Source organism: Halichoeres trimaculatus, unplaced genomic scaffold, assembly GCF_033239565.1.
Source record: "Halichoeres trimaculatus isolate MK-OKI-2021-1 unplaced genomic scaffold, fHalTri1.1 fHalTri1_scaffold_19, whole genome shotgun sequence".
Classification (NCBI taxonomy): domain Eukaryota; kingdom Metazoa; phylum Chordata; class Actinopteri; order Labriformes; family Labridae; genus Halichoeres; species Halichoeres trimaculatus.
The window spans coordinates 1,123,352-1,149,134 of record NW_027437197.1 but is presented as its reverse complement, the minus strand read 5'-3'; the positions used below and the strand labels follow the sequence as shown (position 1 = coordinate 1,149,134).

The window sequence follows — 25,783 nt, the reverse complement described above, 5'->3', positions numbered from 1 at the left end:
TTTATAGTTTGCACACACATTTGTAGATTTGTGCACACATTTGTAGATTTGCGCACACATTTGTAGATTTGTGCACACATTTGTAGATTTATACACACACATTTGTAGATTTGTGAAGAAACATTTGAAGATTTGTGCACACACATTTATAGTTTGCACACACATTTGTAGATTTGTGCACACATTTGTAGATTTGTGCACACATTTGTAGATTTGTGCACACATTTGTAGATTTATACACACACATTTGTAGATTTGTGAAGACATTTGTAGATTTGTGAAACATTTGGACATTTGTGCACACATTTGTAGATTTGTGCACACATTTGTAGATTTGTGCACACATTTGTAGATTTGTGAAGAAACATTTGAAGATTTGTGCACACACATTTATAGTTTGCACACACATTTGTAGATTTGTGCACACATTTGTAGATTTGTGCACACATTTGTAGATTTGTGCACACATTTGTAGATTTATACACACACATTTGTAGATTTGTGCACACATTTGTAGATTTGTGCACACATTTGTAGATTTGTGCACACATTTGTAGATTTATACACACACATTTGTAGATTTGTGAAGACATTTGTAGATTTGTGAAACATTTGGACATTTGTGCACACATTTGTAGATTTGTGAAGACATTTGGACATTTGTGCACACATTTTTTGATTTGCACAAGTTTAAAGATTTGCTCACATTTTTTGATTTGCACACATTTGTAGATTAACATACACATTTGTAGATTTGTGCACACATTTATTGATTTGCACACGTTTTAAAGCTTCGTACAAACGTGGATTTGCTCACATTTGTAGATTTGCACACATTTGTTGATTTATACACACACATTTGTAGATTTGTGAAGACATTTGTAGATTTGTGAAACATTTGGACATTTGTGCACACATTTGTAGATTTGTGAAGACATTTGGACATTTGTGCACACATTTTTTGATTTGCACACGTGTAGATTAACATACACATTTGAAGATTTGCACACATTTGTAGATTTGCACACATTTGTAGATTTGCACACATTTGTAGACCCACCCACCCCTTTTTTAATTTGCATGTTTGTACAAACATTTGTAGATTTTCACACATTTGTAGATCAACATACACATTTGTAGATTTGTGCACACATTCATTGATTTGCACATGCTTTAAGTTTTTCACACATTCTTTGATCTTTGCACACTAATTTGTAGATTAACACACACATTTGTGGATTTGCACAGACATTCATAGCTTTGCAAGTTATTAGATTTTAACACATTTGTAGATATTTGCATACATTTGTAGATTTGCACACACATGTGTTAATTTGCACAAACATTTATTGATTGTTCACATTTATTGCACATGTTTTTAGATTTTCACACATTCGTAGATTTTTGCACACATTTGTTAATATTTAACACAGTTTTGGATTAGTTCATGTATTTGAGGATGCATTTACACACACATAAATAAACTGCCACAATATGAGCTCCATATTCCACACATACACACACACACACACACACACACACACACACACACACACACACACACTGTCACACACTGAGGAGTAAACCTTCAGTTCAGATGAAACCTGACACTTGCACAAACGTCTTCCTGAACTTCCCTGAATACCAAACGCAGAGCGGTGTCTGTGTCACTCTGTTTTTGTTCAGATGTCTCCCTTGATATCTGAGCTCTTTGTGTAAACACAGTCAGTAAACCTCATCTTTTAACAGCAGCCACAGATGCAGGCTCTGTCACCTTATTATTTCCACGTTTGTCTGCGTCGAAGCGCTAAATGATGAGACTGTAAATGAAGGGAGGCTGGTGTTTGATGTGAAGAAGCGCTCTAATGATGTCCCTTCACTAACAGATGAGTTTTAAACGACGTGGACATGATGGATGCTGCTGTTTCTTCCCTGGTCAATGTGATCCCAAAGCTTGGGCTTTAAAGATAAGCAGAACGCAGCGGGCAGCAGGCAGCGGCGTTTCGCTCAGCTGCTGCTCTGTTGATAGAGGTGTGGAGTAAAGGCTGAGTCCGCGCTGTGAGAGACTGACAGGAGAGTCAGAGGACGGCTGTCAACGCAGAAAGTACTGATCCAGAGCTGCACACAAACAAAGCTCTGAGAAGAATCAAACTGGGAAAGTGGGGTAGAGGAGAACGTGAAATATGCAGCGCTCCCATTAAAGCAGCATGTCCCCTGGAGCCTCATCATCAGTTGGAGGCGAGATTTAGAAAGAGGGATAACCAGAGGGATAAACACGACTGACTTCCCTCTGAGCCCCGCGCTCCACAACCAGGATCACCCAAACACTGCTTCATCTGCCACGTTTTCTCAGAGCAAAACCGCTTTTCCTGTGTCTCTGTGATGAGACGGATGCTGCTTAAACCAAGGGTTAACAGACGGAAAATTAGACACGGCAGAGTCGAAACCAGCTGAAATGAAAAAGTGAGAGTTGATCCAGAATAGATTTCATTCGTACCAACTTTTCTGAGCGATAAAACACTTTCCAGTCTGATGTCACCGCTCCGTGGCACTTTACCCACACCAGTTCAACCTCCTGATATTTTTACACCGCAGCGCCTCCAGGATGTAGACTGCGATCACGACTTCCTGTGCGACGGACGGAGTCGCAGAGTGTTTTAGGGGGTCAGGGTGTAGAACAACTCACACCTCCATCACATGGACTGTTTCAGCTCAGGGCAGCGGTCCAGAAACGGTGATAGATGTCTGCTGTCAAACACAGTGTGACACGTGTGAGAGAAACACAGAGAGCAGCTCTCAGTCTGCAGGGAGGGAGCTGGTGTGTTGGTGATGTTTGCGTCTCTGCAATCTGAGCCCAACATGAAGCTTTTTCTTAAAATGTGATCCATTGATCATTTTTCTGCTCACTGCATGCTAAAAGTTACTTATTCACAGAAAAGCAGAGAGCCATGAGCACATTTCAGTTGTTAAAAGTACCCTCCCAACCTCTTATTAATGTTTTTAAGAATGCAGCATGCAAAATAACAAGTAGGGAAGCTGAAAGAGAAATAAAAACCTACAGATTCCTTTTTGCTCATATTCAAAGCGGTCTTTTCAAGGTCTTGGCTCGGAAATTGGGGATGTTAGAAACAGCTGGATCAGCCTAAACACAGCTACAACCAGCGATCTAAGAACATTTCAGCTTAAAAAAAAGTTACCAAGATATTTGGGTGAGCACAGAAGTACTAATCACTGCAAGATCCTGCAACTTACCCGACTAAATGATGGCGAGTAACCAAGACCAGAGGTTATGAAGCTTGAAGTTTGAAGTTAGCATGTTTTTACTCTTTCAAAATGATATTTTTCAGCTCTCCTGCTCGTCTCACCAGCTAACAGCAACAAGAAAACTGTTTATTTCTTGTTTCCTTGATTTTTGAAATCCATTAACTGGTATATTTGTGCCCTCTGCGGCCTGTTGGTCCTAAAGAAACTTAAAATTCACAGCTACATTTAAAGGTAGCTTCTGCAGGAGTTTTAGTTACTTGTTCGTAAACACAACATTCAAACTGGGCTCCTCGTCCTTGGCTCAGTGCCAGCAGCAGCACACCCACAGCCTCTGACCGAAGCTACATGAACACACTCTTTAGCCAAGCAACCACCTGTAGCATCACTCCAGAGCCGTGCACCTGACTTAGCATGCTAGCACAAGCTAATCACAGGTATTTACACATATCTGGTTAGCAGAAAGCTAACTTGCGTCGCTTTTCATCCCGTGCTGCTCTCCAAGTTCATGAAAGCGAGTGAAAGTCGAGCCAAGCTTCCTCCTCATTTAGGAAAAAGCGTTATCTGTTTGGTTGTTTTTCTTCCTCTGTGCTACGTCCACTATCATAGCCGCTCTGATTAGCCTCTACCCTCTCGTTAATCAACATCCAAAGTCACATGGGGGCACTGAGATTGGTTGATGAAACCACACCCACTCAACTAAAACACCAACATCCAGGCAGAAGAAGGGGTAAAGGCAGACACAGACACTAACACATGTTCAGAGGCCCAGAGGAGACGATTGAGCAGGATTATTCCTGTAAAAGTTGAGTTCCTAATTTTTAGGAAAATCCTGCAGACTGTACCTTTAAAGCTTAAACGAAGTGAGCATTTGGAGTTTAAATCCAGTCAGAAGTTCCTCTTCTTTCTACTTTTGTTTTTATTTAAATTTCAGCCCACTGGAGGCACCGACGTGTCAAACGAGGCGAATAATAACCACGCAGAGTAAAAGTTGAATAGGACTCAGAGTGACTCTGACACACGTCACGTAGAGCTCAGTTTAAAGATTACCCATTGTTTTCAGTCACCCACTGACAGCGTTTCACAACATGCTCAGACATCAAGAAACTGGCTTTAAAAACATTTAAATTATGGTGTCAGGAAACTCCACGTTTGTTAGGCAGAGTCTGTTCAGAAAGAAATAATCCAGTTTATTAAAGCTTTCACTGAAGGTGCTTCCTTTGTTTGTGAACACGATGAGGACTGTTGGTGATTTACTTTGATACGTGATGAAGAGAAACATGAAGAGAAGCAAACGTCTGTCCGTCTGATTCAGACGCTGTGAAACCAAAGGGAACATTTGGGCTGCAGATGGTTCTTTTATTGTCTGAATGTTTTTAATGTTTGGGACAGTTTAGGTGTCTGACAGAGTGAATCATACCTTTATTAAACACCATCATGTCAGTGTACAAATATCAGCAGAAATAATTAGGACGAAAAAAGGTGACGGATTGTAATGAGTTAGGGTCTTCAACCTGTGGCTCTGGAGCCTCATGGGGCTCTTTGACTCCTCTGCACTGGCTCCTTGTAGCTTTAAAAATATTAAAATAAAGAATTGTTATTTTTCTTCCAGAGGGTATTGATGAATAAAGACTCTGACACTAAATAAAATCCTGCGTTAACATTTAGTTGAACTAAATCTTCATCCCATCTGTCAATAAAGCCTGCCACCGCTCTACTTCACCTCCTCCAACATCAACAGCCCACCAACTTTCCATGCACCTGTGGCTAACCTCAAGTTTTACAGCCCTGGTCTGATAACTACATCTACAAAAAGACTAATCTGGAAGAAAATACTGATTTTAATTCTGTGTGGATGGATTCATTTAACTGACAACGTGCTGGACTAATATACAGGATTGATATGTGGCAAGACATTAGCTAACAACTGAAAAATGATGAGTTGAACAACATTATTAATATGTGTTATTGAATTCAAGTATTATTCAATAATTTTGAGATTTTAAAAAAATATATAAATTTTTTTATTAAGTTGGAAATTTCTAAAAAAAAATAATAATAATAATTTTTGCAAATTAATTAAATTTTCATTTTTTTGAAATTTTATAAATTGATTTTTTTTTGCAAATTTTTAAAAAACAAAAAATAGCAAATGTATTTATTTTAATTCTTGCATCTTCTCTGCAAATTTTAAAAAATGAATTTTTTAACTTTTGCTTTTTTTGCAAAATTACATGTAGAAATTAAGAAATTCAAAAAACTTCTCATTTAGATATTTATTCACAAGAGTCTGACTATATTGAGAACTTTTTTGCACTTGGTAGTCTGATTGTGAATATAAGATTTCATTAAAAAAATTGAAATAATCAAAAATTGCAAAATAAAAAAGAAACCGATTATTTTGGCAAATTTTTACAATTAAAAAAATGCAAATTTTTTAAATTTGAATTTTTTTCTTTTTTATATTTTATTTTATTTTTTTATAAATATGTTTTTTTTTTTTTTTTGTAATTTTGGCTCATTTATTGGAAATGAAAACCTAAGCCATCACATGTACAAATTAATAGATTAAAGAAACTTTTTTTCAATATTTATTTACTAGATTCTAACTAAATATAGACATTTTTACACGTTACTGTCTTTATTGTGAAGGGAAAGTAGTTTTTGTGGCTCCTGAATGACTTTAATCCAGGTGAGCTGAGGCTAAAAGGTTGCAGACCTTAATAAGTCACAGATGAAGGTATGGTAAATCAGTTTGTTGAGGAAAACTTGAGTTTAGGTTCCTTCTTTCTGCTCTTTGGTTTAACAGACTCTAAGGAAGTACAACACTTTTCAGATTAACAATGGATATCCCGTCTCCATCCCTCCAAAGCCTGGCCAAGCACCTTATTACTTTGCTTCCTCACCCAGAGCAGGACGCAGCGGAGCTGGCAGAGCAGACAGGTAGAGTGAAGACAGACAGGCAGACAGGCAGACAGACAGGCGGGCGGTGGAGATGCAGCCTGCAGGCCCATCTGTGAGAGCCAGGGAAGTGAAGTGTGAGTTTCTGTTCTGCTCTGCCTGCCTTCAGAGTAATTGGCCGTCAAATGATTAAAATGTTTCAGGGCTGGCAGGTGGGCGCTATCTACAGGCAGCGTGTGTGTGTGTGTGTGTGTGTGTGTGTGTGTGTGTGTGTGTGTGTGTGTGTGTGTGTGTGTGTGTGTGTGTGTGTGTGTTCTCGTGTTTGTCTGCTGCCAGCTCACCCGCACATGTTCAGCGTGTCTCTTAAACCACCTGTTCGTGTCTGGTCAGGCCTCCGAGTGTCTCACCGTCAGTCTGTCAATCTGCCCGCTGACGTCTGTCCATGTGTGGACGTGTGTGTCCATAAGTCTGTGAAGTGTGTGTGTGTGTGTGTGTGTGTTGGTCTGGGTCTGTCTGGGTCTGCAGCAGTTGGAGGTAACACATAATTGATTGACCACCTGCTCCGTTCAGAGACGGGGCGGAGAGAAAGCGAACTTCTCCTGCTGAAGGTGCTTCAGACCCAAACACAGCTCAGAGCGGAGCAAAGATTTATCATCTGTTTAAAGTCATCCCACACACAGCGGATAGGAAGAGAAGGATTCACTCTGACATCTGAAAACATCTGTCATCTATCATCACATCCAGCTCAGCTGACACTCCTGGCTCCTTTCCTTTTACTCCTCAATCTGAGAAGTTTAGATTTCTGGAGGATCGGGTTGAGATTTTATCATTCTCAGGGTCAGAGATGCTCTTCTGCAGACCTCGGTTGTAACCAGTGGTTATTTGAGTTACTGTTGCCTTTCTATCAGCTCCAACCAGTCTGTCCATTCTCCTCTGACCTCTGGCATCAACAAGGCATTTTGTCCCACAGAACTGCTGCTCACTGGATATTTTCTCTTTTTGGGACCATTCTCTGTAAACCCTAGAGATGGTTGTGGGTTAAAATCCCAGTAGATCAGCAGTTTCTGAAATACTTAGACCAACAACCATGCCACTTTCAAAGTGACTTAAATCACCTTTCTTCCCCATTCTGATGCTCAGCTGAACTGCAGCAGATCATCTTCACCATGTCTACATGAATAAATGCACTGAGTTGCTGCAATGTGATTGGCTGATAAGAAATTCACGTTACGAGTAGTCTGACAGGTGTGCCTAATAAAGTGGCTAGTGAGCGTACTTTGTTTATTCCATGAAGCTAACTTAGGAATAAGAATAACCTGCTGCCCAGGGGGTCGTAGAGACTGGGGTTTGTCCCTCCTCTGCAACTGTTAAAAAATAAAACAAGCTGAGCGACTCAGAGCTGTCTCTAAACAGAAAGAAGTCTCTCTCATATTCGTAGCCCTCACAGCCTCCAGTGGAGTCTGAAACCTTATTTTGTAATCCTGAATGCACGGAGGAATAGTCATTTGTCTCACCATTGAGGTGCCAGAACAACAGATTCATGTAATACTCTTATATAATGTCTTATTTAATTCATAACACTTCTGGAGCAGCTCGCTGACTGCTCTCAGATACTTTCTGCTTCTCTTTGTGTTTTTCTCCATCAGCCGCACAGACCAGTGAAGGTTAATGACGTGTCCTGTTCCTCTCCCCACAGACCTGCTCTGCTAATTAGCCCCCGGTGCTCCTCCGAGCCGTAATTACACTGATGATTGGAGCTATAAGCAAAAATAGAGGGTGACACTCCACACAGGTGTAGCTCCGCTGGAGAAAATAGGCGTATGACGTAGTTCAGATATGAACCAGGGAGCACAGGAGTTTCTGGATCGTAAAGAAGACAACGCTTTGAATAGAGACAAAGGGAATTAGCTTAGCATTTCTTGGTGTTGGATGAGCAGTTGTGCAGACGTCCTCCCCACACCTGGCTAAATAGAGAGTGATGGATGAGCCGGCAGCTCACTGGAGGGGATCTGAAGTCCAATGAAAGAAACACCTCTCTGACCTCTCCCTCCAGAGCACCAGGTTATTGATTCTCTCAAACCCTCTTTTTACCCCTGCCACCAATCTTCACCCGCTGGATCTCCCCCAGCGACACTGCTCGGATCATTCCCAGCTCTTACACATACACACACATACACACACAGTGTCAAGGTTAAGGTCAGTTTGTGTGTGTGTGGGAGGAGAGCGATGGGCTGCAGAGGAAAACAGGAGAGAGGGAGGGGAATAACTTTTAGAGAGCGTGTTTCAGACAGAAAAATGACCAAACAGAGAAAAAACACATGAACAGGAGAAACACAGAAACATCCTCATTCACCAACAGACTCAGGGTTAAACGCCTCTGCTAAACTCACTCTGACAAACGTGAACATTAAGTAACAGATGACAGGCAGGTGTCACAGAAAAAGACGTTTTCCAGGATGCTGTTGATGATTTTTGGAGACAGAAAGATCACAGATCATCTTTCAGTCATCAAAAGTCTCTGAAGTCCATTTTATTGTTGAAGGTTGATAAAAAGCTTCAAACTAAATTTACAGGTTCCAAACAGCATCTGGTTAGCATTAGCATCTCAGAAAACAAGACAGAGGATCAGTATTGGTCAGGACAGAAATATAACCTCCTTTTTACCATCTTTACCAAGAGTGTGTCTCTGTTAGTTTGGAGCTACAGGATTTACACTGAATCATTCAGGACAACGTTTAAAAACCTTGGTTATCTTGGCTTTTACAGATAAACTAATGAAGCTAAGCTCCAGAAGCTAACGTTAGTTTAACCAAAGCCCTTTGGACAACAGCTAACAATGATGTTCTATCACCAAAGAACAAAAAGTAGAAAAAAGTAGTCTCTCAGGATACCTTTTGTCAGAGTTACGTGTACCTCATGAACACAGTTTGACCGTTTTTAAACTGAAAATCTAAGAAGAAAATGAACAAAAACTTGCTTTCTGCAGATGCACTGTGATTGGCTCATCACCTTTGAGGGCGGGGCTTAGCCATACATCAAGATTCACCAATAAGTGATGTCAGAGTTTGAGAAAATCTTGTGTTTATCTCAGCAATTTCTCATTTTACTTTTAGAATCAAAATGTCAAAATCCTACATTTAACAAGATCTTTATCTAGTTAAAATCCAGTGAATACTTATCTAAATTAGAAGTTTTTTATTTTGTTACGTTTTACATCTGATGTCTTCGTTTTTTCATTTTAAATCAATGTGCAAAAATTACAACAAAAAAAATTCTTAAGATTAAAAAAATGCAAAAAATGTGAAATTTCCACAAATTTGCATTCTTTTTATTTTTAAAAAATTTGCTGAAATAAAAAAAAGTAATAATTGGACTTAAATGAATTTGCAAAAAAAAATCAAATTTAATACATTTGCAAAAATTTATTTATTTTAAAAAAATTGCATAAATTTGAAATGTAATAAAATTTCAAAAATTTCAATTTTAATGAATTTGCAAAAAAAATGAAATTTAATATTTTTAAAAATGTCAAATTTAATACATTTCCAAAACTTTATTAAATTTATTAAATATGCAAAAATTTAATATTTTATTTATTTGAAAATATTTCAAATTAAATACATTTGGAAAAATTTGAAATGTTATTAATTTGAAAAAAACCCTCAAAATTTATGAATTTTTCAAAAATGTAATTAATTTTCAAACATTTGAAAATGTTTGTATAATACTTGAATTTGATAAAGTATATTGATAAGGTTGCTCAACTCATCATTTTTGATGTTTGCTAATGTCCTGCCACATATTAAGCATGAATACTTAGCTTGCAGGTTGACATCATTAAAAGCAGGAAACCTCTTCTCTAAGATTCTTAAAGTCTTTTGATAAGAGTATGGTTAAATCATGATAGTTTACCTGTAATCATGAAGTGAGACTTCAGCTCAAAACATCACGAGGCCTTGTTGCCATAACTCAGTGTGGCCCATTTCACTTTCTTTTTATCCAAACCTTACTTTCCATTTTCTTTTTGAGCCTTTAAGAAATGATCATCAAACATCCAAATACTGACACTAATTTGTGTTATTTTTTATATCATAGGGACCAAAAAAGTTCAGTATTTGATGCCAGCCTGTCCAGTTTACGGTCACATCCCCAGACTACTTCACAGCAGATGTCAGTAGTTTGTGGTTAATGAGCCTCCCTGTTTGTTATTGTGTGGCTGAAATCAGCCCGATGCACGTGCAGCGACGCTCGCTGAGGTGAAATAAGACGAGGCGTCTAAAGGAGGAACTCAGAGGTGGCAGCAGCACAGCGGCGTTTATTAAGAGTAGGAGGCTGCAGACAGGCAGACCATCATGTTTTATTAAGACCTGTTTTCAGCCAGAGCCATGAGTCAGCCCGCTCCTGTCCAGGCCGTAATAAGCCAAGGTGGTTCACCTCACTACATCCCCAGCCCAGCGAGATCTAACACGCCCACTCCCTCAGCACAAACCTCCGTTCTTCAGCGCCGTGCTCCTGCCAGGATGTGACAGTGGATTCTGAAGGAGTCTGCCTGCTCTTCTTGTTTTGTTCAGAGCTGTTTACCATCCAAACGCCAGAATCTAGACGCTCTCATTATCACCACTCGTCAACAAACAGCAGTGAAGAGACGAGTCAAGTGAAGCAGTCTGTAATCCCACTCAGTTTCCTCCTAATCTCGGTAAACATGGTGGAGAGAAAACTGTAGCGGGAGACGTTTGCCAGAACAAGGCCCAGCCTGTTGGTGACAATTCCTGTGTGAACGCCGCGACATCCTGCCAGCTCCGTGCACATGTGCCACACTCCTCTCTCATGTACCGGCAGAAAGAGCATTTGTCCTTCTTGGCAGAGACAGGGAACAGACGGAGGGTGAGGAAGGAAGCCGGCGTTGGTCTGTCAGTCTGCCTCTCGGTCCGCGCCGTGTTACAGTCCAGACGCTGGAGGCGCTCCAGGTATGATGCACATCAACCCCCTCAACCTCTCCCAGATCGCCGTCCTCTGCGCTAACAGCTGATTCTGCTGGGACTTGTTGTTTGGATTGTCTCACCTCTGGTGTTAGATTGATGTTTATCTCAGGCTGTGGGGTCAGGCCTCACTGTTTAAATTCACTGAGCATAAATTTAATGATGAAGAACAAAAGGAGGCGTGATGAAAAGACCACGCTGTTTGCTTCTTCTTATCACTGATGTTTTCTCTATATATCTGGTTTTTATTCAAAGTCCCTGTGAGGAGTTTCTGTGTGACTTTGAAAAGTCTACTCTCTAGATATCTGCCTGATCCTAATCCACCCTTTAATATGAGATTATCAACTCCAATATAGATGATCGGGTTGAGCAGGACCAGATCGATTTACGGCACGTCCAAATCTCTATGACAACAGCACGCCAGCTGATGAAGTTAAGCAGAGAGACGAGAGATCTGAGTTTTTCTCTGCTGAAAACGATTTCTGTGATTAATTTTGTAGTGATGGTGGACACTGGAGCCTAACTGTCAGACAGAAAAAGGACAGAAGAGCAGAAGAAAGAGAAACAGGACAGAGATAGAGCACAAGCTAAAGGCTAACACAGAAGCTAAAAGCTAGAAAAACACAAATTGAAGGCTAAAATACTAGCTAAACACTACCAAAATAGAGCTTAAGGCTAAAATACTAGCCAAATGCTACAAAATACAGCTTAAAGCTAAAATACGAGCTAAAGGCTTAAAAACATGAGCTTAAGGCTAAAATATTTGCCAAAGGCAACAAAACACAAGCTAAAGGTTAAAACATGTGCAAAAGGATAAAACACAAGCTAACTGCTAAAACATGGCTGAAGGCTAAAATACTAGCTAAACACTACAAAAAAGAGCTTAAGGCTTAAATACTAGCTAAAGGCTACAAAAACACAAGCTAAAGGCTAAAATATATACCAAAGGCTACAACATATACCAAAGGCTAAAACATGAGCTAAAGACTAAAATACTACCTAAAGGCTACAAAACACAAGCTAAAAGTTCAAACATGTGCCAAAGGCTAAAGCATAAGCAAAAGGCTAAAACATTAACTAAAGGCTAAAATACTAGCTAAAAACTACCAAAAGAGAGCTTAAGGCTAAAATACTAGCCAAATGCTACAAAATACAGCTTAAAGCTAAAATACGAGCTCAAGGCTTAAAAACATGAGCTCAAGGCTAAGATATTCGCCAAAGGCAACAAAACACAAGCGAAAGGTTAAAACATGTGCAAAAGGATAAAACACGAGCTAGCTGCGAAAACATGGCTGAAGGCTCAAATACTAGCTAAAGGCTACAAAACACAAGCTTAAAGTTCAAACATATGCCAAAGGCTAAAACATTAACTAAAGGCTAAAATACTACCTGAAAACTTTAACTCAAGCTAAAGACCAAAACTTGAGCTTAAGGCTTAAATATGAGCCAAAAACTAAAACACTGGGTAAAGGCTGAAACACAAGCTAAAGGCTAAAACACAGTCTAAACTGTTATTGCTAATGTAGCCTCCAACCCACAGTCAGCAGTTATTCTGCAGTGGTCTGTTCAAACTTGAGAGTCTATCAATAAAATGAAGAGCCAGGTTACGTTAGCTCTGCTTGGTGAGGTTGGAGTTGGTAGATGAGCTCTGGTAGGACAGAACCAGGATTCACTAACGTTACACGTTACAGACACGTCTCAGAGCACCGGGCTGTGAGGAGAGAGAAATATAGCAGCTGCTAAACTGCAACAAACTGACAAAGTTAGCTTGTTGTCACATTTCAAAGTGTAGTCAAAATGAAACAGATCTTCCTCACAGTCTCTTTCAAAATTACACATCAGTTAAATTAAGTCTTTTTACCGACCTGGAAAACTTCTTCTTTGAAAAATCTGTGCATCAAATAAAAGAGACGAGCTCATGCTGCATTTTGCAGAATTTGTTTTGATATGTTTGAAACGGCAGCCATGCATGTCAAAGAACGTCAAAGGATATTTTAATTGGCTATCTCTCGGTGATAAAATCAGTCTATATTTTTAAGTTTGGAGACTTCTGACTCCTCACAGACCAATCCACCGATCGACTAAAATCTGTTCCACTGCAGCCGCTCAGTAAATGGAGCTTGTCTTTCTATCAAACAGAAAGATGCCAGCGATCCCTGGACAAATGCCAAAGACACGACTTACTGTGTGTGTAAGTGTGTGTGTGTGTGTGTGTGGCTTCTGCTTTCAAAATGTGTCTGAGTGTGTGTGTGCGCACATTGGTGCACCTGGTGTTTCAAAGAGCCAGCCAGAGGCACCACAAATAAATAGCATCCATCAAAGAAGTGTGAAAGGTTTTCAGAGACACACAGGCTCACAAGAAACATCAAACAGCAGGGGACGGCCATCTTGTTCCACAATTGATGCTGTAAAAATTGATTTTGACATCTCCAGGCCGTAAACGGTGTGACAGAGCCTTCAGCCGCGCGGGGCAAACTCTGCCACTTTCCCCAGGAGGAGAGCAGGAGCGTTATCTGCTGAAATGCACCAAAAGAGGAATGTGAGGCAGAGTTTTTAAAGGTTACTCTGTGGCAGGGTCGACGGCGTCTCCGTGTGGCAGAGGTCGCAAACACACGGCGTTCCAGCTGCAGCTCGCTCTGAGCCGTGTGCGTCCCAGGAGCTGACACAGAATATGGCCAACCATGTCATACACAGAGCCACGTTTTCTGTTCTCTGTCAGCCCGCCTCCATCGCTCTCACACACACTCACACACACACACTACCACACACACACAAGTCCTTTCAGCCAAAACACCCATGGGGGGAAAGCGTCTGGTTGCTGGAAATGTCAAACTGCTTTGTCACGTCCAATCTCAGTCAAGGAGCCGAGTAACCAGTGAGTGTGTAGAGGAGTGTGTGTAAGTTCTGCACCAACACCCGATCCTGAAGCTCCCAGACCCAAGTCCTGGTTCAGCTCAAAGTCTGGCTCCAGGATAATACGAAGGGATAGATTTGATTCCTTTTTAGCAGAAAAATGTTCTTTCAATAATTCTCTTATTTGGAGGTTCAACCCCTAAACGCATCTTTACCTCCACAGGCCTCACATCTTCAGTCTTTGTCCAACGATCTTTACTAACAGGACGGTCCTCGCTACAGGAGCTGCAGGTGATCACGCTCCGTTCCTGGATTTAAATGCAGAAATAAATGTTTACAGTCGTGTTAGAAGAATAAAACTTAAGGGAATGTATGTAAAACAAGTCAGAGTTATTCACAAAGAGAAGAGAAATCTTGGTGCAATCCGAAAACTTTGAGCTCTCTCCGATAATTTCCTCCACGACTTGTTTGCGTTGCACCAAACTTATTTGCAGTTGATGCGTTGTAGACTTTTTAAAGACTTAAGAGCGTGTGTGTGTGTGTGTGTGTGTGTGTGTGTGTGTGTGTGTGGGAGGTGGGATGGCACTGGTCCCGTTCTCCTGGGGAGGATCTGATCCTCTCAGCAGCGCTGCAAACACTCCCTCACTCAGCTGTCTTTAAGTCTTCCGCTCAGTTTTTCGCTTTTCGCCGCCGTCCTCGCTGTGCCACTCTCACATGCAGTCTTTTTTTAGGGCGAGTGCTTCTTCCCACTCACAAGCTGTTGGCTTTGCCACATACATGCAGGCAGTTCAGGGCTGTGATCACATCTGTCATATTGTCTGAAAGGGAGCGCGGTGCGGTCTTTGTGGGAGCGAGGGGAGCGTGATTTGTGGGATTGTTGGGGGGCGCAGCCTGGGTGGTGGGTATTGTTCCTATTATGTGATGTTGCTGTCGTTGTTCCATGCTGAAGCAATCCCCGCAGGAAATAACACACATTTATTGGCCCTCTCCTCTCTTGTTTGGGCTGTCTGAATACGCTCTGATGCTGCTGTCTGGGTGCCTGTTTTTTCTCCAGCAGCCAATGAAAGCTTCTTGATTGCTTTGAATTTTCTGCAGTTTAGCTGCTGGCCCTTTCTGTTTCCACCGATTTATATACGCCGCTGTCTTCAGCTGGCACCTCAGAGAAGAAGAAAACACGACTGTGACTGTGCTACTCCATTATGTTCTTCAGTAACAAGGGTCTGCAACCAGCAGCTCTTTGACTCCTCTGCAGCTTTAAAAAATATTATTGGAATAAAGAATTGTTATTTTTCTTACAGAGAGTATTGATGATTAAAGGCACTGACACTAAATTGGTTACAACTTTCCATGCACCTGTGGCTAACCTCAAGTTTTACAGCCCTGGGAAGATAACTACATCTACAAAAAGACTCATCTGGAAGAAAATACTGATTTTAATTCTGTGTGGATGGATTCATTTAACTGACAACCTGCTGGACAAGAGCAAACAACAAAAATGATGAGATGAGCAACATTATCAATATATGTTATCATATTCAAGTATTCTTTCAAAATTTTTAAACTTGTGCATTTTTGTTAGATTTTTTTTTTAATTATTGCAAATAAATGAAATTCATTTTTTTTGCAATTTTTTTTAATATTTCTAATTTCTTTTGAGTTTTTTTTTGCAAATTTATAAAATTAAAAATGTTGACAATTTTTGAAATTTTTAAATTGTTTGAAATTTTTACAATACTTTAGAATTTTAAAACTTTTTTCAAAATATTCAAAAATATTTTATCAATCAGAAAAACAAGAAATCAAATGTATAATTTTATGATTACAAAAAAAACTCTGCTCATTTAGATAATTATACCTATTATAAATGTTTAATGGATGGCAGGAAATAAGCAAACAACTAAAAATAATGAGTTGAGCAACATTATCAATATATGTTATAAATTCAAGTATCATTTCAACAATTGTTGAAAGGTTTTTACATTTCAAATTTAATTGAAATGTTTGAAATTTCTTAAAAAATAAATTTTTGCAACTTTATTAAATTTTCATTGTTTTTTAATCTTCACAATTTTTTATTACATTTAAAAAGTGTGCATTTAAATAAAAAATGCAAATTTATTTATTTTAATTTTTGCATTTCTTTGCAATTTTTGTTTAATTTTAAACCTTTTTTGAATTTTTTGCAAAATTATTAAACATAAAAATCTAAGACATCACATGTACAAATTTATAAACTCAAAAAACTTTTCATTTAGATAATTATTCACAAGAGTCCTACTATATTTAGATTTTTTTTTTTTACACTTTTTAGTCTTTGCTGCGAAGATAAAGTAGATTTTGTGGCTCCTGAACGATTTTAATCCAGGTGATCTGAGGCTAAATGGCTCCTGTAAAAGTTAAAACTGCAAACCCCTGCTCATTATGTTCAGCTCTGTCTTTCTATAAACACCTGACTGTCAGTCACACGTCTCTCTGCCTGGGAAGCTTCAGTGTTTTAAATATTTCAAATGTAAATTTATAATACAGACATAAAAACAGGACATGAAGAAAACCTGAGTAGACGAACGCCTTCACTCGTCTTTTCAACCTGCTTGTGAAATAATTTCCCTCCTTTCCTCCGAGCTGTGTGAAACCTGCCGGTCTGAGTGCTGACCTTCAGACGCAGCTCCGGCTCACATCCAAACCTGATTTAGAAAAAGTTAAACAGGAAGCAAACACGAGCTGTCTGATGACTTCCTCTGCACTCTCTCATGGTGTGTGATTACAGCCTGATTGTAACCGAACACGTCTTTGTTTCCACAGCAACTGATGCGGTCGTCTGTGTTCCACATGTTCATCCTGAGCATGGTCGCCGTGGACGTCATCGTTGCTGCCAGCAACTACTACAAAGGCGAGAATCACCGCAGGCACTACGACGAGTTTTACCTGGCAGAGGTGAGAGCTCTGTTTCATCCATTCATCAGATTGTTTCATCTTTATTCATTAAAACTCTACAAAAACAGAAAGAGATCATGATGAATCTTTAAATATCTTTACATTTGCCAAACCGTGCCCGCCACTCGCCGCCCAGTCTGGTCTGATGTCATCTGTATTCAGGCGGTAAAGCACAAACTAAGACGGATCACACCCCCGTCATACCTCTCCCCTTCTCCCCCTTACACACAGCTGAATGAAGGAGATAAGAGGAGGAAAAAACACTCACAGTAATACCTCCTCTAACTCCCTCCTTCCCTACATACAGACATCGATCTGCAGATTTGTTCCAACCCGTGTGACGGATGTGAGGGGAAATAGGAAACGGAGGCACTGGGTTTAGCATTGGTTAGCGAGGTGCCAGATTTACTTCCTGTGGATTATGATGATCCTGTCCTGAAATGAGACCTGCGCTGATTGATATCACACCTTCATAAAGTCAAATAATTACAGTTGAATAGGAAACAGCAGGATTCAAACAGTGAGGACGGTTTGACTTGGTGTGGATTGGTTAAAGTGAAAGTCCCTGTGATCACAGAGAAGGGTGATCCTCCTGCAGAGAGCAGGCTGTGTGTTTGCAGAAAGAGAACGCCAGCTCTGATTTTATCTCCTCGCTCCTCCCCAGGTGGCCTTCACCGTCTTGTTTGACCTGGAAGCCCTTCTGAAAATCTGGTGTCTGGGCTTCACCGGCTACATCAGCTCCTCGCTGCACAAGTTTGAGTCTCTGCTGGTGGTGGGCACCACGCTGCACATCTACCCGGACCTCTACCACTCTCAGTTCACCTACTTTCAGGTACCACGCTCACATTCAAACACACATACAGGAACTGAAGTCCTGTTTCTGTGTCAGAACGTAACCCTGAGTGTTTTCGGCCTGTGAGTAGCTCTGCACCCAGTTTAACCCTCTGACCTCACTGTGGGTCACGTAATGTAAGCGTTAAAACAGGCTCAGAGGACGATCTGATGTGGAGAAGCTTCTTGATCCGTCTTTAATGAGCCCTGACCACACAAGCTGCCCTGATGCTGCTGCCTCTCTGAACAGCTGCTGGCCTCACACGTGCACAACACACGCTAACAACTTTACAGGGCTGGAAATAAAGATTTATCCAGCATTTTAACATATTCTACTTAGCTTCCCGATCTGGTTGAGCTGGACAGGATTGATTTACAGCACGTCTTGCTCTCTAACACAAGAAGTTTGGCAGAGAAAGTAGAGATCTGTGTTTTTCTCTGCTGAAAACGATTTCTGTGATTAATGTTGTAGTGATGGTGGACACTGGAGCCTAACTGTCAGACAGAAAAAGGACAGAAGAGCAGAAGAAAGATAAGCAGGAGAGAGATAGAGCACAAGCTAAAAGCTAAAACATGTGGTAATGGCTTAAAAACATATGCTAAAGGCTGAAATACTAGCTTAATGCTAAGACACGGGCTAAAAACTTAAGCACAAGCCAAAGGCTGAAACATGGGCCAAATAATAAAACCCAGGCTAAAGGCTACAAAACAAAAGCCAAAAGTGAAAACGTGCCAAAGGGTAAAACACAAGCTAAAGGCTAAAACATGAGCTTAAGGCTAAAATAATAGCCAAAGGCTACAAAAACACAAGCTAAAGGCTAAACATGTGCCAAAGGCTAAAATATATTCCACAGGCTAAAACATGATCTAAAGGGTAATGCATGAGCTAAGGGATAAAATACTAGCTAAATGCTACAAAAAAGAGCTTAAGGCTAAAATACTAAGTAAAGGCTATGAAAACACAAGGTAAAGCCTAAAATAGTAGCTAAACGCTACAAAAATAAACCTTAAGGCTTAAATACTAGCTGAAGGCTACAAAACACGAGCAAAAAGTGAAACATGTGCCAAAGGCTAAAACACAAGCTATAGGGTAGAATATGAGCTAAAGGCTAAAGTACTATCTCAACGCTACAAAAAAGAGCTTAAGGCAAAGATACTAGCTAAAGCCTACAAAAACACAAGCCAAAGGCCAAAACATGTGCCAAAGGCTAAAACAGGAGCTAAAATACTAGCTAAACGCTACAAAAATAGGGCCTTATGCTAAAATACTAGCTAGAGGCTATGAAAAAACAAGCTAAAGGCTTAAACACAAGCTAGACACAAGCTTAATATAGCCTGCTACTAAACTACGCTACAAACTGACAAAGTTAGCTTGTTGTCCCGTTAGCCTATGGATATGTAGCACTGGGCTGCTAGCGCTGCATATAGCCGGCTACTGACATAAGGTAAACTCTCCCCAGGTTAGGTTGTTGTCACATTTCAAACAACAGCGCTACCTACCTGTTGTTAAATACCTTACCTCGTGGAGCTGGATCTGGTAAAAAATTGACTTGAACAAAGAAAATTTGTTCCAAAACAAACACACCACAAAGTGTATGTGAGACTCCGGGCCAGAAGGTGGTGCTGCAGTCCACTTAAAACACATCCTCCTCACTGCTTCTTTTAAGACAAATGATAAATAAATTATCTACGAAAGACTTGAGAAGGATCTTTCTCTTTAACTAACTTTTTGGGGCACTCTCTAAACTCTCAGACCAAAGATTAGAAAATAAGTCGCTTTTTTTCCTGACGGCCTCATACCCTTGGTGGACTGGGCTCACAGTCTCAGAGTCTGTTGTGAAATGGATGGTGGTCATCCCGGTCTGTCAGGAGGAGAAGGTAGTGTCTCCTCGTCCCATCTGTCATCATGCTGTGAGTGTTATTGCTGTATTTGTTTAGTGGGCTCGCCCTCCTCCCGTCTTTGTCTCCTCCATTTCTCTGCATATCCACACGCTGAGAGCCGAGTCTTTGGCCAGGAGCCTCGCGGGGAGAGGAGCCCGATCGATAGCCACTCTCTGGGTCCCCCATCAGAGGATGACCAAGATGCATTACCTTTTGGGCTTGTTGTCACCACAAGCAATTTAGGGGCTGAGCCGGTTGACAGAGCACCATATCACTGCACCTTAACCACAGGGTCATGATCAATGCTCTGTTTGAATCAATTTATAATCAATGTGCTCCTTCTTTTCTGCCTGTAATTTATCTCAAATTAGCTCCAAGGAAGAAACAGATTCACAAAGACCACAGCTAACCGTTTGTCCCTCCTCCCCGCAGGTCCTCCGTGTGGTGCGTCTGATAAAGATCTCCCCGGCTCTGGAGGACTTTGTCTACAAGATTTTTGGTCCTGGTAAAAAACTGGGCAGCCTGGTGGTGTTCACAGCCAGCCTCCTCATCGTCATGTCGGCCATCAGTCTGCAGATGTTCTGCTTCGTCGAGGAGCTGGACCGCTTCACAACATTCCCCCGGGTAAGGAAGAAGATTTCATTATTAAATTTATTTTTTTTATTTTATATCAGTGCATACACAAATTCTGCTGTAGAGGGTTGTAGTTTTCTCTCTGTTCGTTGTTTTGTTTTCACCTGCACAGATGGAGCTCAGAGACACGTAAACCCTCCCAACATTTAATTCAGCAGCTCCAAACACACTTGTCTAATTATGCTCTGATGTTAGTGTGATTTGCTCTCAGGGACAAATGAAATGTGGTTAAGTTTAGAAGATGCAAGCTTCATGAAAATGCAGAGAAAGATGCGAGCGGCTGCAGACGGGCTCCTGGACGTTGGTGGGGCTTCCTGCAGGATGGGTCGACAGATGTGGTTCCTCCTTTGATTTCTAAAGACTCTGAGCTCCTCTCTCTCTCATTAGCCTCATCTTCTCCTCCTCTGTGTTCCTCCTCCACCCTCCACCGTCGGGCTGCTCCCAGGCTCTGCAGGGTGTGAAGGTTTAGTCATGAACAGATGCCTCTTGTATGCTGTGTTACCCTGCTCGCTTATTTTCCCTCATTTCCATGTGTGTTTGCTCCTCACATGGCCACATGTATGCACACACACTCCACACACTCTACACACTCCACACACTCCACACTCTCACACACGTCACTGGTGATGATGTCTGGCTGCCTCACCCACAGGCAGACCTGTTGCTGGGTTTATCTTTATCTGCAGTGACTGAGACGTGCACAGGAGCAGGTGGGAGGGGCTGTGAAGGGAGGGAGGGAGGGAGGGGGGAGGCTGTCTGAAGGTGAGACACTAAGGAGGAGGCACAGGAGTGCCATTTGACTCCAGGGGCCAGAGTGTTGCAGCTGGCTGGTCCTTACACCTTCATCTGACCTCTAAGAGGAGAGGAGGAGGCGAGGAGAGCTGCTGCTGACTTCTCCCTCTCTGTCTCTGGTTTGTTTCTACAAACCTTCACATCAGCAGTCAGAGAGGAGGAGGAGACTGTAATTGGGGAGTAATAGGTAGAAGATGGAAGGTATTTTGTTATTTTTTTAACCCAGCAGTTAATAAGGTCAGACGTTTCTCTAAAATCACCACAAACACGTCTGTGGTTGAACAAAATACACAATCTGTGAGGAAAAAACGAGTGTAGCATTTGCTAAAACTGCTATGCTACTGGTTAGCAGCTAGCTACAGATCTCAGGATGCTTACTCACAATGTTTATGCATTTACTCTTCGTCAGGGTCCACCTCATCATCCTCATTATCCCGTCTTTATGAGGACTCCGTGTTCTCAGTCACAGCTGGAGTTAGCGCTCTGTAGCTTTAATAACAGATAAATGTCTCCTTTGTACTGTCCCTCTGAATCACACCAGAGCGTAACACTGTGTTAGGATCTGTGGAGGCATGGAAATGTCATATGATCAATATTTACTCACGTTATTTACTTATTGGAAACTTTTTCTCGAGCTCTGCAGTGATCCCAACTTGAAAACAAAAAATTAGCAGCCCAAACTGGGTCTCACTCACGAAGCATGATAGAAAGATTCTTCTTAGATTTGTCTTTTAATTTTGTTTTGAGGTAAAATAAACTTTAAAATAAGATGATACAACTTCTCATTTTGTGTGGGAAGGGGCATAGACATGCATGTAAATGTAAACGACAAAGTTCTTATTGTGTTACTGCCCCTGACTTTCTAATTTATTAAGAGAAAACCTTTTTTTTTTTTTATTTACCTTAAAAAGTTATAATAATACTACTAATACTAATACTAATAATAATAATAATAATAATAATAATAATAATAATAATAATAATAATAATAATAATAATAATAATAAAAATAATAATAATAATTTGAATAAAAAAATAATAATCACTATTATTATTATTATTATTTATTTATTTTATTTTTTTTACCACATATTATAACAAAGTTCAAACAGCAACTTGTTATACTTGTCTAACTGTTTTTCCCTATTTCTGAAAAATGAAAGTAACTTTGTCTAGCTGCAAAACATGTTTTAATTTTGCGTTGAATAAAAACTAAAATACAAAAAAAGTTAGATAATACAACAATGTTAAGAAATTGTATAAATCATCAAAAGAAGCATCAAGTTTCAGCATTTTTAAAGAAAGAAAAATCATCATTCTATCAAACCTATAAATTCAAAGAAATTAAGTTTAACTGCTGCTTCAATGTATGTTTTGCTTAATAATGACTGAATCTATTTTCCTTAATATTTAGAAATCCTGAGTTTAACACTAAATAACTGAAGGAGTAATTTCAAATCGATCAAATGTTTCTTCATTTGTGATTCTTTTTTGCTGTTTTAAAGTGTCTTCACTTTTAAATTTTGAACTTTTTTAAGGAGCTCACTTTTTGCCTCCTGGCAGACGCGCATTCTTCACCTGCTCCAGGTGCATCATGGGAATGTAGGTCAAACCCTGGTGGAAGACAATCAGTGTTTTTAAGCGATGAAAAGATTAAGATGATTATCAGTTTATTTTTTAAATATCTACTTTCTCCCTTATTTACAGTCCTCATTTAGTTGTAAATTTATCTACATAACGGCACGTGATTATTTCATTTTTTTATCAAAACTTATCAAATAAAAAAACATATAAATAAGCAACTCTTCTCATTTATTTCTTCTTTATTTTAGCGTTTTTTAAAAGTAATTTTAACCTCTTGTTAAACTTATAGTCGTAGCTTGGAGTCAAATAACCGGTGACTTCGTGGCCAGTAACACAACCTGTTGTGTTTTCTCTGCAGTAACATGTTGATTTGCACACGCTAATATCATCCTGCAAGTGGATGGAGGCTGATACCCAGGACCAGCAGAGGAAGGCAGAGGAGGAAATGTCATGACCTTAGAGAAAGTCTGGTGTTTATGTTGGTGTCTTTGTCTGTGTTGGTAAGGAGGAGCTGATCAGACTCAGGGAGCGTGGAGCATGGAGGAGGAGGTGCAGCTCAGGGTGGATGGCTGTAGCATGGAGGAGTGTTTCCTCTGGATGTGTTTTCTCTAACTGCAGGGTGACCACGCTCTCCTCCTTTAACACTCCTCTGCTCTGATATTTGGCGAGCAGCTGTCTCAGGTGCTCTCAGGGGAAACTGGGCGTCCTGCTCGACGACACCTGCTCCAGACGCTGTGTGCACATCAGCCGTGTGATATTTGCTCTCCTGTGAAAAAAGCATGTTCCAAATGTCAGACTGGTCTTTTCTCTCCATGTAATTTCCTCCCCGTCTGTTTTTCTTTACCTCTCCTCCTCTGCGTCTCCTCTGCGTCTCCTCCTGGTGTACTCGGCTGCCCTCTCCAGCCTCCTGCGTCTCTCACCTCCTTTTTTTATCCTCTCCTCTCTCCCTGCAGGCTTTCATGTCTATGTTCCAGATCCTCACCCAGGAGGGCTGGGTGGATGTCATGGACCAGACTCTGGTGGCTGTAGGTCACATGTGGGCTCCCGTAGTCGCCATTTACTTCATCCTCTACCATCTGTTCGCCACCCTGGTGAGAAACTTTTCTCTTTCAAATATTCAGGAGTCAAAGAGTTTGGTTAGCTCAGAGTTCTCCTCAAACTCAGGTCTCTGGATCTGAGCAGGCGCAGTCGGGGAAAAGGCGCCGAACATTAATTGTTTTCTTAATGCATTCAATTAGAGCGCCCCTCGTCTCTCTGCTGTGCTCTGAAGTGGTTCATCTAATCACAGCTAATCAGACCCACAGGCGTAAGAAGTGCTGACACCTCAGAGTTTGGACTTCTGATACGGGAGCCATCAGACGCTCTGACAGCCTTCAGATGACTCACGCTTCACCCCAGACAGACAGGAAGTGCTCCAGAACAGAGCCAGCAACAAATCCAATTACCCAGCAGACTTTCTACTTTTCAAATAGTCTTATTTATTTTCTGAGGTAATCATATCAGCATGGCGTGATTCTGATTCCTCTTCCTCTGGTCGGGTTTCAGATCCTGCTCAGTCTCTTTGTGGCCGTCATCCTGGACAACCTGGAGCTGGATGAAGACCTGAAGAAGCTCAAACAGGTAGGAAACTTTCTGTACTCGGTTTTCAGAATGAAAAATCATATAATTTAAGTTTTCATGCGTTTGATAAATGAGGGAACAGATTCACCAATTAGTGATGTCACAAATTGAACAGGTGTTTACCTCACGAACGGAAGTTTGATGTCCAACATTTTAACTTGATGTGATTAAAACTGCCTCACACACACACGGGAGGAACTTGGTGAAACAGACAGCATCATGGATTTACATTTAAAGAAATTGATAAAAATATTTTGAATCATTAATGGTGAAACGTGTAAATTAAAGCTCTCCAGTTAAAGTGTTTGTATTCATATATGAGCTGGTCTAAGCGTGCAGGACTTTGAGCAAGTTGCAAAATTTGCAAAATTTTTGCATCTTTGCGCTGACTCCCTGTTCATTTTAATAGATTTTAATGAATTTTAATGGATTTCAATAGATTTCAATGGATTTTAATGGATATTAATATATTTTGATAGATTTTAATGGATTTTAATGGACTTTTATAGATTTTAATGGATTTTAATGGATTTTATAGATTTTAATGGATTTTAAGGTTTCATGATTTTTTTTCAAAGCGTTGGGTGGACTGGGCACTTGCTCTGAGGTCTGAGGTCCAACTCCAGCTCATGGTACCTTAGACAAGACCTTAAACCAAGGGGGACTGAAGGTTTTCTGTGGTTCTGTGAACCCCCCATGTCTGAACAGCCCTCACAGTGAAGTGTTTTAAGTCTCATTTTAAGACACATTTTATTCTTTAGCTCTAAACACAGTGTGATCTTTATTTTTATCATTTCATTTATTCATTTAATTTTAGTTTTAAATTTATGATTTGTCTAATGTTTCCTGTCAGAGTGTATTTTCTTGGTGTTATCAGTTTTTTATTTTTTTTTGTGGGGACCCTCAGTTTCTATAATCTGCTGTAAAGATAAAGTGGTCTGGGTAAACTTGACAGGTCTGAGCAGACTCACATGCTAACACAGATCCCGTGCTCTGTGGGCTCATCGCTGTCTGCAGCTCTCAGCTCAGTGTGCAGGTGATTTCCCGCCCACAGCTGAGTGATCGGGCTCAGCGACTGTAAAATGACCTGTTTTACAGGTGCTTCAATCAGCACACAGAGCACGGCTATAAACAGCCTATAGATTGTGAACTCCCTGCCTAAAGAGGGAGCTCCTGCAAACATCTGAGGAGGAACCAGAGACACCTCCATCCTCTCTCTGAGATACACTCCAACCTGTCATGGAGCACGTGATGAATCATTTCAGCTCACTGTCTGATGAACGGGGGGTTTTGGTCCTGGAGGGGTTTGAAGTCAAAGAAGAGATGGTTTCTGTGGACAGAGTCAGAGGGAGCTGATGGTGGGTGGAGTCATTGACAACCAAACGAACACCCTGTTCCGTCATACTTCACGTGTGTTAGCTCTGTCTGTTGTCAAACATGTCGGCTCCTCTCAGACGTCATTGTGTTTTGCTTCCGCCCATCAAAGACTTCAATCACGCCACGTGTGGCTGAAG

General features: G+C 40.6%; 1 protein-coding gene across 1 annotated transcript in view; it reads left to right on the top strand.

Annotated features, from left to right (window-relative positions):
* nalcn (sodium leak channel, non-selective) overlaps positions 1–25,783 on the top strand; it is a 95,710-nt gene that overhangs the window by 29,215 nt on the left and 40,712 nt on the right. The window contains exons 13-17 of the mRNA XM_074694564.1: positions 16,797–16,928; positions 17,593–17,760; positions 20,073–20,264; positions 23,603–23,740; positions 24,195–24,269. Coding sequence (XP_074550665.1) covers positions 16,797–16,928; positions 17,593–17,760; positions 20,073–20,264; positions 23,603–23,740; positions 24,195–24,269 — 705 coding nt within the window. The remainder of the gene's footprint in view (positions 1–16,796; positions 16,929–17,592; positions 17,761–20,072; positions 20,265–23,602; positions 23,741–24,194; positions 24,270–25,783) is intronic.